The 18,480-nt window shown below is 46.6% G+C and overlaps 1 protein-coding gene across 4 annotated transcripts in view; it reads left to right on the top strand.

Annotated features, from left to right (window-relative positions):
* The window catches only part of LOC119181044 (GTP-binding protein 2), a 108,137-nt gene that overhangs the window by 8,177 nt on the left and 81,480 nt on the right, over positions 1–18,480 (top strand). For all 4 annotated transcript variants that reach the window (XM_075874879.1, XM_037432220.2, XM_037432218.2 and 1 more), the window contains exons 4-5: positions 13,786–13,940; positions 14,334–14,533. In XM_075874879.1, coding sequence (XP_075730994.1) covers positions 13,786–13,940; positions 14,334–14,533 — 355 coding nt within the window. The remainder of the gene's footprint in view (positions 1–13,785; positions 13,941–14,333; positions 14,534–18,480) is intronic.

Below are 18,480 nucleotides of genomic sequence, written 5' to 3'. Positions count from 1 at the left end.
AGGTGGCGTAATTATGAAAAGGGTCTGTTCAACTTTCTCTAAGCGCGGAGTATAGTTTCGTTTGTATAAGTAAGCACTTAAGGAAATTTGTTGTGTTACGTGTGGGAGTATTTTTCGCATATACTTGTTTTCTGTGCAAGTCCTAGTGTTACTTATTCTCAAATTAGGCTGCTGCAATCCTTCCCCCCTCCCCCTCCCCAAACATTTTTGATTTTGCATGTGCATACATACATGCACACAAACGTGCGTGCATGCTTAGGGTGCGTAAATGCATGTTTGTGCATATATACAGCATGTTCGTGCATTTGTAGCAGGCATAGTGTGTGTGCATATATCTGCTTTGAATAGCATCTACCACCAACTCTAACAAGCAAGTGTTGGGAAGCACACGACCTTATTCGTTAGAAACCTAATAATATGGATCAGTGAATGGAAATAAAGGAGCATTCCTATTACAATCAAAACTAGGATTTGCCTTATCTCAAGATACACTGGCCTAGGCATAGCTCCATAATGTAATCAAGTGAATGGCATGCGTATCCGGCCTTTGATAACACAAGGGAACCGAAAGGGATGCATGCAATCAGCAGAACAATTCGCAGCGTAGTTACTTCAAAAACTGATAAGGCCTTGCCTGTAGCAGTGTAGCAACGCAGCGCAAAACTGCTAGCACCTTTCGGAGAGACCCGTACACATGAGCAGTTGTCATCTTCAACCTCAAACTCGTTAAGCAGGTTTTTCACATGATGCCGTTTGCTGAAGTCTTGATATTTTTTTTATTTATTTACACTCGTACCCACAGCACCATTTAGGCATTACAGTGAGGGGGGGGGGGGGGGTTACACAGAGAATTTATAAATCATACATTTCAAGAACATTGGTAGTAAAAAACTAAGGAGAAATAGCGGCATACATTCTTGTCAAAACACATGAACTACATAAAGATCAGCTAACCCAGCCGAAGAGAGAAAACAAAATGAAGTTTATACAAACATGAAAAATACAAAAACGATGTGATAAGAACTGAACACTGCATAAAATTCGACTGCAGCTGAAGACAGAATGAAGCTTCGTTATCTATTATGCTGACCTTGTCAGCAGGCAGACGATTCCATTCAGAAATAGTTTTGGGGAAAAAAGTGCTTTTAAAAAGATTAGTCCTGCAGCTATATTCTCTAACCTTGAGCTCATAATCTGTTCGTCTTGATACATAATGGGGCTGAAAAATATACTGATTACGGTCTATTCCAATGTGGCCATGATATATATTGTGAAAAAGCTTCAAGCGCAAAGTTTGCCTTCTTTTTTCTAGAAGCTCCCATTTTAATGTTTCCTTTGTAGCAGTAATGCTAAGGTTTCTCTCATAGCTACCGATAACGTATCTTGCAGCCATGTTCTGAACTCGCTCAAGCTTGTCGCAGTCGGCATTTGCGGGAGGATCCCACACAGTGCACCCATACTGTAATATTGGTCTGACGTAGCTCTTGTAGAGAAGATCGTGTGCCTGCTGAGGAAACAGCTTTGTGTTACGCTGCAAGAATCGCAACACCTTACATGCCCTTGCAGCAACGTAATCGACGTGCCTGTGCCAACACATGGATGATGTAAGGAATGCGCCCAAGTACTTATACTCTGAAACAGTTTATAACGGAGAACCAGACAGACTATAAAGTGTCGATGCCATGCGTTTTTTGTGAAACGCATATGAACAGTTTTCTGCACGTTTATTTGCATATGTGAATCACTGCACCAGTTTTCCATTTTTGTTAAATCATTTTGTAGAAGAATGGTATCATCGACGCTTGTAACTTCCCTATATATCGTTAGATCATCAGCAAACAATCTGATGGAAGAAGCGATGGTGTCGGGAAGATCATTTATGAATAATAAAAAGAGCAAGGGGCCCAACACTGAGCCCTGAGGGACACCAGATGTTACGCTAGCCATACCCAATTTTGCGCCATTTACCACTACGCACTGAGAACGCAAGGACAAGTATTCCCGAATCCATGTTATCACCTGTTCATTGATGTTAAACCAACGTAGCTTACATACAAGCAGCCCGTGATCTACCAGGTTGAATGCTTTCCTGAAGTCTACAAATATCGAATCTGCACAGGAGCATTCATCCAGTGAACTACAAACTTCGTGAACAAATTCTGTTAATTGTGTTATACAGGAAAGCCCTCATCTAAAACCATGCTGTCTTGGATTAAGAAGATTTTGATTGGTTATGTGTGTCATTACATTGCTGCACAAGACGTGCTCTAATATTTTGCAGGCTATACTTGTCAGGGATATCGGTCTGTAATTGTTGACTAGTTCACGAGGACCTGATTTATACACAGGCACAACGCATGCCACCTACCAGTCGCGTGGCAGGCTTCCCGTTCTCAATGATTTCGAGTATAGAACCTTAAGGAAAGGCGCGATGAACGGTGCACACATTTTGAGAAAACCGCCTCTCAATCCATCCGGTCCTCCTGCTTTGTTAGGGTCTAAGTGTTCGAGAAAACGCTGGATGTTGTTTTCATCAACAGCTACGTCATCTATATCTGTCATGCATCTGTTAGTAGACGTAGGCAAAACGCTGTTTGACGAACACGACGAAAATATGGAGGAAAAAATTGTGTCAAAACAGCTGGTCTTATCTAAGCTATTTTCCATTTCTTTACCGTCATGCTGAAGCGAAGGAATACACACTCCATCTTTTTTTATTACATTTGACCAGATTCCAGAACAACCTTTTTGTTGTTTTGTATCGAGAAGGCAGATTGTTGAAAAATTCTTTTTTCGCATGACGGATTTTTGTTTGCAGAAGTTTTGTGATGATTTCAAGTTGCTGGAAAGTCTCGGAGGTGGAGTTTTTCTTAAATTTTGTATATACCCTATTCCGTTTACCGGTAAGGCGCCGCAGCTCACCATTAAACCATGGCTTCAATTTAGTACGACGTGTAGTCTGCACCCATGAAGGCACGTACTTTTCTTGTAGGTCAAACATTTTTGTTTAAAAAAGGAGCCATAACTCTTGAATGCTGCAAGCACTGGAACGGTGTTTGAATTCTGGAAAGAAAGCTTCCAATGCAAGGCTTATCTGGTTTACGTTTCCCTGGCTGTAAGTATACATCTTTCTTGATGCGGCTCTCTGAGTCTTTTCGAGTGTTAGCTTCATTTCACACAAAACAGCTTTATGGTCGCTAATGCCAGGTACCATCAAAACCGTTTTTACCCAGTTTGGCTGATTAGTTAAAAATAAGCCTAAGATATTATTTTGTCTTGTGCTTTGCTTTACCATCTGAGTTAAGGAAAAGCTGTTAAGCATGTCCAACATTTCCTTGCTGCTGCAGATGTAGCCCTCGTACTGGAAGACTAGTCATTCCACGAAAGCTTTGGAATATTAAAGTCCCGCCTATAACAAGATAATCGGTATGGACGGTCTCTAGTGTCTTTGAAAAATCGGTCATGACAGTTGTAGAACTTGCAGGAGGCCTATCAAATGAGCACACTGATAATGTTTTTCCATTTGGCAATCTGATCTTGCACCATACATCCTCGCAAGTGGCGCCACCTAAATCAAGTGCGGAACAAGACAGCGAACTATCAACAAGTATAAAGACCCCACCGCCATGACGATTTCTATCATTCCTAAAGCAGTTGTAACAGCTTGGAAAGACCTCGGCGTCTCTTACGTCAGCATCTAGCCATGATTCGGTTCCAAGAACAGTGCTCGGTTTTACCATGCAAAGCAGGTTATAGAAATCTTCCACTTTGTTTTTGATGCTACGGCAATAGACAACCAGGAAAGCTACATCTGCTATAAAGCTGCGCATGCGTCATGTAGTTTGCACAACCTGGCCGCGACTTTAATCGTACACGTATATTTGCCCATTTAAAAACAGTTTATCATATTTCAGATTTACGCGAGCACCGTTAGAAGCATTCCTTTTGCCGAATTACCAGAGAAACTTTCTTTTCCTGTGCACTGCCTCTGAGAAATCTTCCGATATACTAATACTGGAGCCTTTTAGCTTCTTTGGCTAAGATAGTCTGTTTATCTTTGTACGTTGAAAACATTGCAATAAGCGGTCGAGGTTTGTTATTCTGGTGCCATCCAAGCCTGTGTGCCCGCTCAATCTTCACTGACGATAATCCTAAACCGGATACGATTTCTTGAACTTTTTTCTCAGAAGCAGTGGGCAATTCACGACTTTCACTGTCAGTGACACCATAAAATATCAAGTTACATCGCCTGCTGCGGTTTTCCAAGTCATCTACTTTAGTGGATAAATCCTTTACGATACTATACGTATCTTCAGTTTTCTTTCTGCATTCTGTCACAGCTTCTTTTAAGTTTGCGAAGTTTGCTTTCCATTGAATCTATTCGTGACTTAAGCTCTTGTATAGCTGTGTTACTTTGATTTTGCGACGTCTCAATACCCTGTAATTTGGCCTTTATGTCTTTCTGACCATCCAAAATTTGATTTAGTGCCTCTGCCGTAGTCGGACCAGGGTTTAACTCAACGTCACCACACAGAAACAAAAGCAAGAAATAAAACGCGTATCTGCATAGTAAAACAAAGCGACGCCTAGTATAACAACACACAACACGCCATTTTAAGTCCGTGCTTGAACTACGGGGTGTGACCGGCATCATGAATACATAAAAGATGAAACCCCCATTTAAACAACCACCAACCTGCGTTAGCAGAAGAAAATGCGTGAGTGGCACAGTCACGTTGGTGCCGGCCTCACGCCCCGTTGCTGTACTGATCCAGTCCTGCTTTTGTACTTGGTAGACACGGCCTTCATCCGCCCAGGGTTCGTTGATCGGCAGTTGACACTGTCCGAAATGAATAGCCGGGCACACACTGCAATCGTCGTCCTGGCCTCGGTCCTCGGCTCTGCACAGTGTAGTCGCCAATGTATGACGCTCAGTGCTTGCGCTGCCATTACGATGATGCGCATTTGTGACGAAGCAGTAGATAACCTGCGTTAGCAGAAGAAAATGCGTGAGTGGCACGGTCACGTTGGTGCCAGCCTCACGCCCCGTTGCTGTACTGATCCAGTCCTGCTTTTGTACTTGGTAGACACGGCCTTCATCCGCCCAGGGTTCGTTGATCGGCAGTTGACACTGTTCGAAATGGGTAGCCAGGCACACACTGCAATCGTCGTCCTGGCCTCGGTCCTCGGCTCTGCACAGTGTAGTCGCCAATGTATGTCGCTCAGTGCTTGCGCTGCCATTACGATGATGCGCATTTGTGACGGAGCAGTAGATAACCTGCGTTAGCAGAAGAAAATACGTGAGTGGCACGGTCACGTTGGTGCCGGCCTCACGCCCCGTTGCTGTACTGATCCAGTCCTGCTTTTGTACTTGGTAGACACGGCTTTCATCCGCCCAGGGTTCGTTGATCGGCAGTTGACAGTGTTCGAAATGGGTAGCCGGGCACACACTGCAATCGTCGTCCTGGCCTCGGTCCTCGGCTCTGCACAGTGTAGTCGCCAATGTATGTCGCTCAGTGCTTGCGCTGCCATTACGATGATGCGCATTTGTGACGGAGCAGTAGATAACCTGCGTTAGCAGAAAAAAATGCGTGAGTGGCACGGTCACGTTGGTGCCGGCCTCACGCCCCGTTGCTGTACTGATCCAGTCCTGCTTTTGTACTTGGTAGACACGGCCTTCATCCGCCCAGGGTTCGTTGATCGGCAGTTGACACTGTTCGAAATGGGTAGCCGGGCACACACTGCAATCGTCGTCCTGGCCTCGGTCCTCGGCTCTGCACAGTGTAGTCGCTGATGTATGTCACTCAGTGCTTGCGCTGCCATTACGATGATGCACATTTGCGACAGAGCAGTAGATAACCTGCGTTAGCAGAAGAAAATGCGTGAGTGGCACGGTCATGTTGGTGCCGGCCTCAGGCCCACAGTGCGCACACAGTGCTACTATTTCAGCTGTTTCACCAGTGGAATCATTTATGCGGATGAAAATGAGGCGGTCCGCAGCCATCACTTTTTCGCCTTCAACAAATCTATGTGATCTGACGCCACCATCAAGAAACTTCGGCACAGCACCGAGTGAAACTATAGCAAAAGTGCCGCGTTGACCCTGTTAGGCACAGCCATCATTGTTTCTATGACCAGTGTTGCCAGCACATGGAGCGTTTTCTGGAGTTGTGAATATCTCATGTTCCTTAAACTATGCGTTGATAATGAGTGTGAAGAGCCAATCGCAACCGAAGCAAGAATTGGGGGGGCCACTAGGTTGCACAAATCGTCGCAATCTTTTCTGGACGACAAGCAATTTTTCTGGTTTTTCAGAAACTTGGGACGCGGCGGCTACGAATGACCTTTTGCGACAGCCATGGCAACAGCAAATCCTGTCGTCATCATTCGAAAATCCCGTGCATGTGGTTGGGCCTTAAAATTTCGTATTTGCAGCTAGCAGCCGTCAGTTGGCATGGTCAGTTTCGTGACCTTCGCTCGATGTGTGCATATCAGCTGTGATGCTTCTATATTCACACCATTCGTGAACCCCGCTGTGGCGCATAGATAATTAAAAAAAACAGGGGATGTGCCGCGCACAGGTAGAAAAAAAAACAATATGGCACGCGGAAGTAGGCAAGGGGGGGGGGGGGAAGCGAGCCGAGGTGGCCGAGTGGGCAGGCATAATAATTAAAACAAAAAAACGGAAAAAATTCAACGGGCAGTGAAGCCCCAGGTGTTAGTTAGCGGGAATACAGTGGAAGAATGGAGGGGGTGCTGTTATTACACCGAATTATTATTCACTCATTTTGATCACTCTAAAATAACCTTACACAATATTACACAACACTCAAAAACATAACAAACACAACACACACAAGGCGGCTTCGCCAACGCTTGACTTATCACGAAGGTCCCCGGCGGACGGCCCGCGGTGCCGCCTACCGTAGACCCACCGCAAGAAACAACTGTTCGCGCCAACTGCCACCCGCCAAAGAGCCCCGCTCATCTCTCTTCTGCCACCACCAAGGCCTGCTGCCAGGCGTAATCGTGGTACGTTCTAACAACCATGATGATGATGATGATGGTGGTGGTGATAAACGCTCGTGAGCACAACGCCACCTAGCGCTCGGTAGTCGTGAACCCGAAAAGTGGCCTATGCGCGAAGCACATGCGCCACGAGGTGCAAACAACTTTACAGGGGTGATAACACCCCCCACAAGCTAAACAAAACATGTTTCTATGAAATAATTAAGAAATACAGTCAAATCTCGCTACAACGAAATTGACGGGACATGCATTGAAGTTTGTTTTCACGTAATTTCGTTGTAGTGAAATTTTATTGTTATAGCACAAAATTTGGTAAATTTCATAGCTATATATGACTCGTCCTCTGGCCGCAGCAAATGCATGCACTAAATTGCTAACTCAACTGTACCTGGCCGTACGCAAAGTGGATGCATTTGCTCGCGTATAGCATGCGCAAAGTATTCAGTATACTTGGAGCTGAATTCCCCTATCACATGGCAAATCTAATGTCATTTACAATGAGTGTCATCCTTTTGTAATGTCATTTGTTTGCTGTCACGTGGGAAAACTAATGTAGTTCGATAAAAATGGCATTTTCTATCGAATTAGTTCACGAAACAGATTTTGTTTCGGAGTGAATGCGTAGTCTCGGCGCCAAGGACTTTCCAGGAAATTGCTTTAAAGGGGTACTGACACGAAATTTTTCATTTATCGTTTTTTTTTTTTTGCATCAAATGATAGGCCAAGCACCCGAGAGTGTAGGCAACGTATTGACAAGCGGGAGTGCGTCCTGAAAAATTAATTAGAGCATGCTTTTAAAAGCTAGTTTCTGTTCCTAATGTGCCCTGACGTCACAACATGGTATGAGTAGCGCCACCAGGTGGTAGTATATGTACGCGCAAGTTTTGGTGACGTATCCTTATCTGAACGTTCCTCCTTCGATGCTCTGCTTCTTCTGCTGCACGCTGCACGTAAGGCAACCGGGAGCAGTGAGGTTCAACGTTTAAGTGGCATCACTTTAGTGCTGGACACATGGTGCAAATTCGGATGCGATTTGTCGTATGACTGTTTGTGCCAACAGCCGCATCTGCGCAGGAGCGTGACAAGGGTGGCCATTAGTGGGCGCCCGTCGCAAGTTTGTTAGTCGCCACTCCGATAGCCCCGATTTTTCTGATATTTGTGGATATCGCCGTTGCCGGTGGCATGAAAAAATCGCAGCGTATTCATGGAGTGAATGATTATGAGCGTGGCAAAGCGTCCGTCAGCCCGTCTGTGCTTCCGTCCGTCCGTTCGTTCTTGCTTCCGTTTGTCCGGGCGACCATCCGTGCGTCCATTTATGCGTCTGTTCGTCTGCCTGTACGTCTGTGCGTCCGTCCATCTGTATGTCCGTCTTCTAGTCTGTCTGTCCATCCGTCCGTGCATCCATCTAGTGAACACTTCAAGCACTGCCAACTCGCATCTCGCATCCCCTGCGACACATACCTGCTCCGCGCGTCCGTCCATCCATGTGCTAGTCTGTCTGTCCGTCCGTACATGCGTCCGTACATGCATCCGTACATGCGTCCGACCATGCGTCCGACCATGCGTCCGACCATGCGTCCGACCATGCGTCCGACCATGCGTCCGACCATGCGTCCGACCATGCGTCCCTCTAAGGAACACTCCAAGTATCCCCATCTCGCATCCCCTGTGGCACATACCCGCTCCGCGCGTCCCCCCATCCTTCTGTTCGTCTGCTAGTCTGCCTATTCGTCCGTGCGTCCTTCTAGTGAACACTTCAAGTACCACCATCTCCCATCTCGCATCCCGGTGGCTACGTACGACTACGACGGAGGATGGAACAGGCCCCTGCCTTAAGGAGCTTTGCCCCTAAAACATCGGATAAACTGTTTATGACGCGAAATGACTTAAGATTAAATAAAGTGATGCTTGAAGCGAGCTATTTCTGCAAAGAAACTTCCGAACCACCAATGGGATATCGAGCCGGGATGGCAGGCCATTCGCAGGTAAACAAACAGTGGCACTGACCGTCTCTGAAAACTGGCCCACTTCGTTCCTACCTTTGCTCTTTACATCGAGACCGTTGAGAAAACCAGTCGCACATTTAGAGGCGTCATATAAATGTACAAGTTTTTTATCGTGTTGGAAGAAAGTGCTCAATAATGAGCTCTCGTTGAAAAGCGAGCGGTGCCACCGAGAGCGCCGGCCTTGCTATGCCTATGCTCGTAGTCGAAAATGAATGCGGGCTGCGACGATGTTTGTCACTCGCGAAGGGGCAGCTTTGTTGGCAATGTTATTAGACAACGAAGCATGGCTGTGTGAGGTTGTTTATTTTGTGCTTAATAACTTCATAAAGGGGATACGATGTCTTCGGGGCGTGAAAGCTGAGATGCCATATGTGGGCAGAGACTGAGTGCTGATCGCTCATTCTCCCCATGTGTCGTGAATAGTCATACACCGTGTGCGCTGTCGCACACCGAATCGGAGGACGAATCGCACCATGTGTCCAGCGCTTTTTGAGCCGCAGGTTTTTCGTCGACAATGAGAAGTCGGTCAGAAACTGCATGTTGTGCATGTCCGGAGTGAACGGGGTAAACTCTGCTTGGTTGGCGTCCATTCTCCTCCTTGGCCGCGGTGCACGAGATTGACCCACGCTTGCCTCAGCGCCAGATCGGACTGGAATCGGTGGAACTTGCATCTATTGCCGCCCGTTTCATTGGTGCAAGCCAAATCACAGTGCAAAATATTGTCGCCATGGTGCCAAATTCGAAAACAAACCATTCTTTTGCCATATGATAGGCGTATATATTGTATTCACGCACACGTACGCTATATTCCAAACTCTGCTAGCTCGCTTTGCAGGTACACTGGATGACAGTGATTGCATGACCACACGGCACGGCAGACAACCGAAAGGGCGACACGCAAATGGCGTTCTTGTATTTTGGTGCGTGACATCATCATAACTTTCCAGACTGCTGCGTTAGTACTGTAGCCTGACGTCAAGTTAGTGCCGTTCGTAGGCGTGCTGTGAGACATCTGACTTTAATATGAAAATAAATGATCTCATCAGCATTTGCTGAGCGCTTGCTCAGAGCCATCTCTGTATACAGGAGATTTGTATGACTGAGTAAACTCGCCTCCAAAAAAAAGGTGTCAGTGTCCCTCTAACTTACATATACATAACTTTTGTAATCCGTAAATATCTTATTCTTTACTTTATTAATGAGGGCGCAATAGCACGCATAAAACTTTCTAAAAGAAAGCTTCTCTCAACTACAGCAAGTGGACGCCAGCCATGTTTAATTTGTGCTCTACTGTCATTGTTGCCTGTATCGCGAGTGTTGATAATCTGATTGCATGTGTTTCAATGATCAAGGTGTTGACTTCATCAATTAGCTGCTGTTGCCTTATTTCTACTGTTGGGGTGTCAGCAGTGCTACGCATGGGGGAAGAAAAAGATAGGAGGAGCGCGACGTCATGCGGGCAGGCTTGGCAAGCCGTGCTGTTTTAAAGCTAGCATTGTCGGCCCAACACATGACCTTTTTTTCCGCAAGATCACGCCAGCAATGAGACTTAGCGATATGCGGAGTATGGGGCCCATAGCATTTTATCAAAACGCACTGGTTCGGCTCAGCCCAGCCGGCTCACGCAGCTGGTTCAAAGACGGAACAGCACCGAGAGCACTAAAACCTATCGCAAGTTTTGATGGTGTTTGGCCGACAAAGTGGGCTTCACTCGTTTTACGTGATGTTCCCTGTGCTACTGCACTTCAGATCACCGTACTCATGCCGAGTCATATTGTCCGCCATGTTGTTTTTTGACTGTCACTTGGCTGTACTTCATATGCGTTGTGCAAGTTTTGTGAAATGGCTGCGTTCACATTTTAGCGGCACCTTTTCGTGATAAAAATAATTTTTGAGGATACACGCATGTAGGGCTTGAGAGGTTTTTACTTATCCCACAGTCATGGCTCGGAAGGGCAAAGGTCATGGTCATCATTTCCAAATGGTATTTGTTTTTATCGTGTGACAGCAGGCAGGTCAAATGAATTTAGCTTTGCCGTGTGACAGGTGTTCTGTCACACGGCAAAGCATGTACTGATCCAGTCCTGCTTTTGTACTTGGTAGACACAACCTTCATCCGCCCAGGGTTCGTCGATCGGCAGTTGACACTGTCTGAAATGGACAGTGTCAACTGCCGGATACATGCGTGTATCCTCAAAATAATTTTTGAGGATACACGCATGTAGGGCTTGAGAGGTTTTTACTTATCCCACAGTCATGGCTCGGAAGGTCAAAGGTCATGGTCATCATTTCCAAATGGTATTTGTTTTTATCGTGTGACAGCAGGCAGGTAAAATGAATTTAGCTTTGCCGTGTGACAGGTGTTTTGATTGATGACAGAGAGCGAGAGGCTGACATGGAAAGACTGGCATTCATTATCACATGCTCCTTTTTTATGCTTGACATTGAGGCCACAGTTTCCAGACTGCATGCTGGTACATCAGGGGTAGAACTCGGAGTGCAAATTGTACGAAAAGTGCGGGGTGCAAGTTGGCTTCACGGCATGCCTTAACGATAATGAAAGGAAGGCCACTTTGCTATAGTATGCGAGAACTTGTTTTTTTTCTCGTGATTTGCTGTCTGGAGTGCCGGTTATATACAGGGGCGAGTTATACATGAAAAAAAAATACGATATTCAGATGACCCTTAGAGCATGCCGAGCGCTCAGCACAACGAACTAGCATGCCATAACTTCGCTGGAATGCTGACCCGCAGGGCGCGGGTTCGAATCCCGGCTGCGGCGGCTGCATTTCCGATGGAGGCGGAAATGTTGTAGGCCCGTGTGCTCAGATTTGGGTGCACGTTAAAGAACCCCAGGTGGTCTAAATTTCCGGAGCCCTCCACTACGGCGTCTCTCATAATCAGATAGTGGTTTTGGGACGTTAAACCCCACATATCAATCAATCAATCAACTTCGCTGGAAGCCAATTGAAAACTAAGTGCCGATGCTTCGCACTACCTTAGCCATAAGCGAACGACAGGGGAGCCGCAATGCTTCGTGCAATTTTACGGCTTCGTTGCCTTTCATCTTCAGCTTTATTAGCTGCATACCTACAGAGTACTCGCTGTTGATGAACGCGATAGCTATTGTGGTTTCCTGCACAGAGGTTGCGGCAAATGGCCAGTTCAATTTAAATGCGTCTGCGATCGCATTGGTGCGTTTTTTACCATAGCGTTGTAGCAAGCAGCGTTAGTTGGAGTCTCCATGCATTGAATGAATGTGTGTGTACTTTTGTGCTCGCTCATGATATCGCCGACACGACTGCATATTGTGTTCGCAGTGGTTGAGGCAGAGTGTACTATCTCCGTCAAATGAAACCCGAACAGCAGCAAGCCTTCACAATGGTATAGTGCTAACCGTCCAGGTATCACCGTTGACAGGCATGCACATCCTGTTCGGCAGCTCTGCTCATATATGCTTGCCTGTCCATGGTGATTAGTAGATGGCGCGTACTTTACCATCGCGAAGGCTTGCCTCTGTTTTGGTTTCATTTGATGCTGATAATACTTGCACTTGAACTAGGTGTGCTCTGGTCGCACATGCACCTGTATAGTGCTGTGGTTGTGATTTACAATCGAAGGGCTAGTGTCGACGAGTGGTAGTTCTGTTTTGAGTGCACTTAATGTCAAAAAACGTGGTGCGTGTTCTTGAACAGTTCTATCATGACCCACATGTGCATCAAACCGGAGAAGGCAAATATGCACCATGATGAAGGGGCAAGTTAGCTCATCCATCATGGATGGGCTAACTGTCACCAAGCATCTCGATGGCCAAAAATTTACTTGAATGTATGTGCAGTGGCAGAATGCATATCTCTGATGAAGTCACAGGTGTTGCGATGTGGCCAGGGCGCTCTGGAAGTCACAAGTGCACGAGACCACCGCAGCGGTGGTCTAGTGGCTAAGGTACTCGGCTGCTGACCCGCAGGTCGCGGGTTCGAATCCCGGCTGCGGCGGCTGCATTTCCGATGGAGGCGAAAATGTTGTAGGCCCGGGTGCTCAGACTAGGGTGCACGTTAAAGAACCCCAGGTGGTCTAAATCTCCGGAGCCCTCTACTACGGTGTCTCTCATAATCATATGGTGGTTTTGGGACGTTAAACCCCACATATCAATCAATCAATACTATCAATCGAGAAACGCTCGACATGCTAGCAAAATTTCTAGGCAATCCTAGACTAGTTACTTTTCCTTATGTGGTAGTACTTGCGAAAACTTGGTTGAAGCGGAAGTATCCAGGAAGAGTATTCTTTGCGATGAGACATTTTTTTACATTGTTTTTTCCGGGCGGCTGGTGGGGAATGGAAAAACATTCATTGTGGCGAAAATTTGGTTGTAGAAGCAACGTTATAGTGGGATTCATCTGTAGCTTATCACGTGCTCCTTCGGTAAGAAATCAACCATTTTTACATAAGCAAATTGTTGAACATCTTGGAGGTGTGTGGGCTTTTCGCAAACAATGCCAATTCGAGTCAAGTTCGAACCGCGTATATCCCTGCATTTCCGCACGTACAACAGCCCGCCGCACCAGTCTTCCCTCTAGGTAAGTGTAAGAAACAATGTTTTAAATGAATGCATAAAAAACGCTGTGAGTAACCACTGTTCGTGGCACACTAGTGCATAAAATGTTAGCTCTTTATATGGTTTGTGCCTGTCCACCTTGGCTGCTGTCATTTGCTTGGCTTCTGCAGACATCTGTTTTTGGTACGACAGGTGTTGGTGCGCAAGGTGCCGGAGGACCAGCAGAGCATTGAGATTCGGGTGGCCGTACTGGGTAGTGTGGATGTCGGCAAGAGCACTGTCCTGGGTGTGCTCACACAGGGAGAACTGGACAACGGCCGTGGCAGTGCACGGCTGAACCTATTCAGGTGAGGGAGCTGTCATGTCTTTTTAGACACAATATTTATGAGAACAGACAACAATGCTAAAGAAAGTACAGGGATGCAGTAATTGTAATGAAAGTGTGAAGAAAAAAATTGATCTTCAGAACGATCCCTTACCGCTTGTGGGGACTGAACCACAACTGAGCTACAGCAGCGACCATCCTCCCGTCCACATTACGGGATATATAGATGTGCATTTGAACCTGGGAGCATCTGTCAGCGCTACTAGTAGCCACTGGTAGCCATGAGGCTACTAGTGGCTCTCCTTGTCTGTCAGTTCTCATTAATACATTGATGTTCTTGTGCACCCTCGAGTGTAAATGTAAATTAGGATTTGGCTGAGGTTGCCTTTCAGTGTTGTCTGTCCTGGATGTGCAGGCACCTGCATGAGATTCAAACAGGGCATACGTCATCAATCAGCCGTGAAATACTGGGTTTTACGAGCCAGGGACAGCCTGTCACATACAACCACTGTCGCAGTGCAGAGGAACTCTGCGAGCGTTCGGCCAAACTCATCACTTTCATCGACCTGGCTGGACACCAGAAGTACCTGCGCACCACTGTCTTTGGACTCACAGGTGATCTGTGACTGTCATTTCACTCAGTTATCATTGCACCTTCTAAATCACGCCCTGCCAAACAGGGCCATTTATGGAAGACCGAAAATTTTAAGGGCTTGTTGCGTAGCTCTGTATTCTGGTATCGAGCACTGAAGATGTGTCCAGGACAATGCCAGGGGTCGGCACATTTATGATTAAAGTTCATCCACGTATCATCATTATCATTATCATCATCAGAAGCTTGATTATGCCCACTGCAGGGCAAACGCCTCTCCCATGTTTTGCCAATCAACCCAGTCCTGTGCTTGCTGGCGCCACTTTGTACTCCCAAACTTGTTAATATCATCACCCCACCTGACTTTTTGTCTCCCCCTCATGCGCTTGCCTTCACTGGGAATCCAGTCAGTTACTCTTGATGACCAGCAGTTATCCTGCCTACACGCTATTTGCCTTGCTATTTGTCTATTTATTCTTCTTGTTTTCAACTGTGATGTCCTTAACATCACCTTGTTCACTGACCCACCCTGCTCTCTTCCTATCTCTTTAGGTTACACTTTAAGGGGGGATGGTAACACAACGGTAAAGTTGGTCCAAATCGTCTATTTTGGGGGGATTTTTTTTTGCGATACTCGGACCTTATTTTACTTTGTAATGAATTATTATAATGAAATACGTGGTAGTAATTAAAAAAAACAGCACTTTATCACTGTGTTGTCGTCAAAAAACGCGAAAAAAATCGGTCTTCAGGAGGTGTCGCTGTGCTGCGAATTCCGCGGCTCTCGCTCGACGATGGACCGCCATATTTGTATCATTGTGAAAAGGAGAAATCGCAGCTGAAGATAGCTGCAGGGTCATATTTTTCCAACGAAAAATAAAACCAGGAAAAGTAAGCGAAAAAGAGCAATAGTGGCATTGCAATGGGTTGCAGTAGTCATGTTGGGGCTTCTAAGATTTGCCTACGATTTGTCTAAGATTTGAATGGCTTTCGTGCACATTTGCACAGAAGGAAGCTGCTCCTGGCTGCTGCACGTGTTGTTAATTTCTGAGTTGATTGCACATGTGATCGAATATGTGTGTTCTGCGATGAGCCCCTACGGAGCGAAGTACCGTACGGTCCCTACGTATTGGTAACGGTGAGCGCTATGGAATAAAAGGAGAGAACTGGACACAGAAACAAATACCGCTGACCTTGCTGACCAGGAAAAGCTGGTGCACGTGAGAGATAGGGACAGCTCGCTCATGTCTGACTGTGACAGCGCATTCGTATGCGCCGATTACAAACTGACCGCAGGTCGTGTTGACAGCGCGTGCTGCATTGATGATGCGAACAGCGCTTGCGACATGCCCAGGTGCTGTATCGCCTCAGCCTCAGCGTGCAATGCCTCAGCGTGCAATATTGATGAGTCTGCGTGTGGTTTTTAAGAGTTCGTGTGCGGTGTTGAGGAGTGCGCGTGCCAAGTTTACGGATTCACATGTGGTGTTGGCGCGTCCACGAGCAGTGGTGACCGCGATTCTGCGATCAACAACAACAAGGCATCGGCAACCGTAAATGTTTGCGCATCGAGTATTTAGCTGCAGATGCGCTTCCGTCACTGCAAGTACAATTTCTGCATCTGGCAACTCTTTGGTTGTCACCGCGTCAGCATCGGCACCGACGTACGTGTACATGCAGAAAGTGTTGCAGTTGGGCACAACGCCGGCATCAAAGAGAGCGTCCCACAACATTTGGGCTTGGTTGTCGCCCGCGGCACCCACTTGCGATATCACCGACATCTTCGACCACTTTTTTTTCGTGACGCCAGACTCAGCGGTTTTCAACATTGCTGATTTCTGCTCGATTGTTATAATTTTACACTTACGTTTGCCACTGCGATTGTTCATCTCATGTCTAGCGGCAGAAACTGATAGAGATGGTGTTGCTCTTTTACAACGAACCGCAAGTATGAAAGCCACAATCTCCGCGCGTCGGCGGAGCACAAGGCCCTAGCGCGTAGCTGAAGGGGAAAAAAAGTTCAGATGCATGGGCAGGTCAACGAGTTCTACAGGAGAGGGGAGGCCGGCTGACCCGCAACCTTGCGCGAGTTGCTGTGCAGGCGTGTCCATTCGTCCCTGAGGATAGGGGAGGCAGGAAGACTCGCTCCCATAAGCGTGTTGGCAGGCAGCTCCCGGAGTGCGCAAGGCCCGAGTTTTGATTACCGCAGCCGTGATGAGACGTAAACCGTCGCGCGCTATAAGATATTGAATTGACGTATACTAAAATGATCAGTAAATGCTCATTGTGAACGAAAATTGGTTCGTTATATTCATTGTGAGGAAATGTTTGCTTCGTTAAAACAAGGTTTTAAATACATGTGTCTGGAAATTTCAAGGGGAATTACTACAATTGCTTTGTTATATCTATTAGTTCGTTATATCCTGCTTTGTTATAATGAGGTTTTATTGTATGGAAGTGCTATGTGACCTCTGTGAAATAATAAGAGTGGTCATCTCCAAGGAGTGCTGGTCCTCAGCATGTCAACCCATTTGAGATTAATCTTCGTGCAGTGAGAGCCGTGCAGTCAATGGGCCAAAATCAAACTGCACTGAATGATATTTTTTCCCACATGGACATTTCCCATAGGGGACTGCATCACAAGTCGTACTGGAGGCTGCACTGCAAGCATAGCCTGCTGCATAGAGGCTGGAAGTGCAGAGAAGATGTGTGGAATATATGGCGACCTTGGATGTGTCTCAGGGAACATTGATGTTATTCACGATAGTACTTGGATAACAAAGGGCACACAAACCACATCGGGGCTGGCTGTGTCATTGAGTTGTACTCAGGCCTGGTCTTGGACCACTGTATTTTCTCTAACTACTGCCATGGCTGTGCTCTTAGACCAAAATCTCAAGAAAATGGATATGGTGTGTGGTATGAGAAACACGAACCACAGGGCCAAAAGAAGAAAGAGGTAGATGGAAACTATTGTGGCAAAGATCGTGTTTGAGTGGTTGCTCCAAAAACACAAGCTCTGCTTCTGCAATATAGTACTTTGCGATGGTGAAAGCCGCACCTATACTGCCCTCAGCGAGGATAAGGTGTATGGCTTTATGGCCATACAAAAGCAAGAATGTTAAAAAAAAAATGGGCATGGCTTTACTAAACCTAGTTGAAAAAAAAAAAGGGCTCAGCATGAGTGGAAGGGTGTCACGGATTATGGGTTTCGCCCCGCGCGATGGACTCAGTCAGACTCGAAAGAGGAACAAACAATTATCACAGAAAACAAACGGCACTCCAAAATATATACAAATACAGTCGAACCTCGATATATCGAATGGTGCTGCAATCGCGAAATAGTTCGATATATCTAGAATTCGATATAGAAAAATCATGAAAAAAATGCGTCAACAGCTTGCTGAAAACAACCAACAACAGCTTGCTGAAAACAACCAACGAACCGTTCAAGCGTGGTGCAGTAAATACTCACTTGAAGATTCAAACATAGTATTTATTGTGTTGGTTTAAAATATTGAAAAAGAGTAGCCTGCTTTTTGTTGGCCATGGTGTGTTTGACGACTGCGTCCTCAATATAGTCCAGGCGATCCATAAGTGATAGGCCGGTGCCTTCAATCGCGCCGCAGTGGCGGCGCACAAGGGCCAAGGCAGCTACGACCTCAGCTGATGTCGGGAGCGGGGCACCATCAGCGCTCGCGGGATCCACCTCGGCAGAGTCTTCATTTGGCTGCTCAGCAGTAGCTTCGGCGACAATCTCCACATCCGTGAGCTCCACCGTGAGCTCCGCTGTTCGGAGTTAGGCCTGTCGCGCACCACAGCGCGCGACCGGCCTAACTCCAAACGCACGAACACTGCGAGCACAACGACCGATGCCTGCCGATGCTACGGGGGAGGAGCTTGCAACAAGTGCGCAGTGTGCCGTTGACACCATAGAGACTGCAACGACTGCAAGCTGCAAGGCTGCGGCGTG

Source organism: Rhipicephalus microplus, chromosome 10, assembly GCF_043290135.1.
Source record: "Rhipicephalus microplus isolate Deutch F79 chromosome 10, USDA_Rmic, whole genome shotgun sequence".
Taxonomy (NCBI): domain Eukaryota; kingdom Metazoa; phylum Arthropoda; class Arachnida; order Ixodida; family Ixodidae; genus Rhipicephalus; species Rhipicephalus microplus.
The sequence above is the reverse complement of the archived record's forward strand: the minus strand, read 5'-3'. Positions and strand labels throughout refer to the sequence as shown.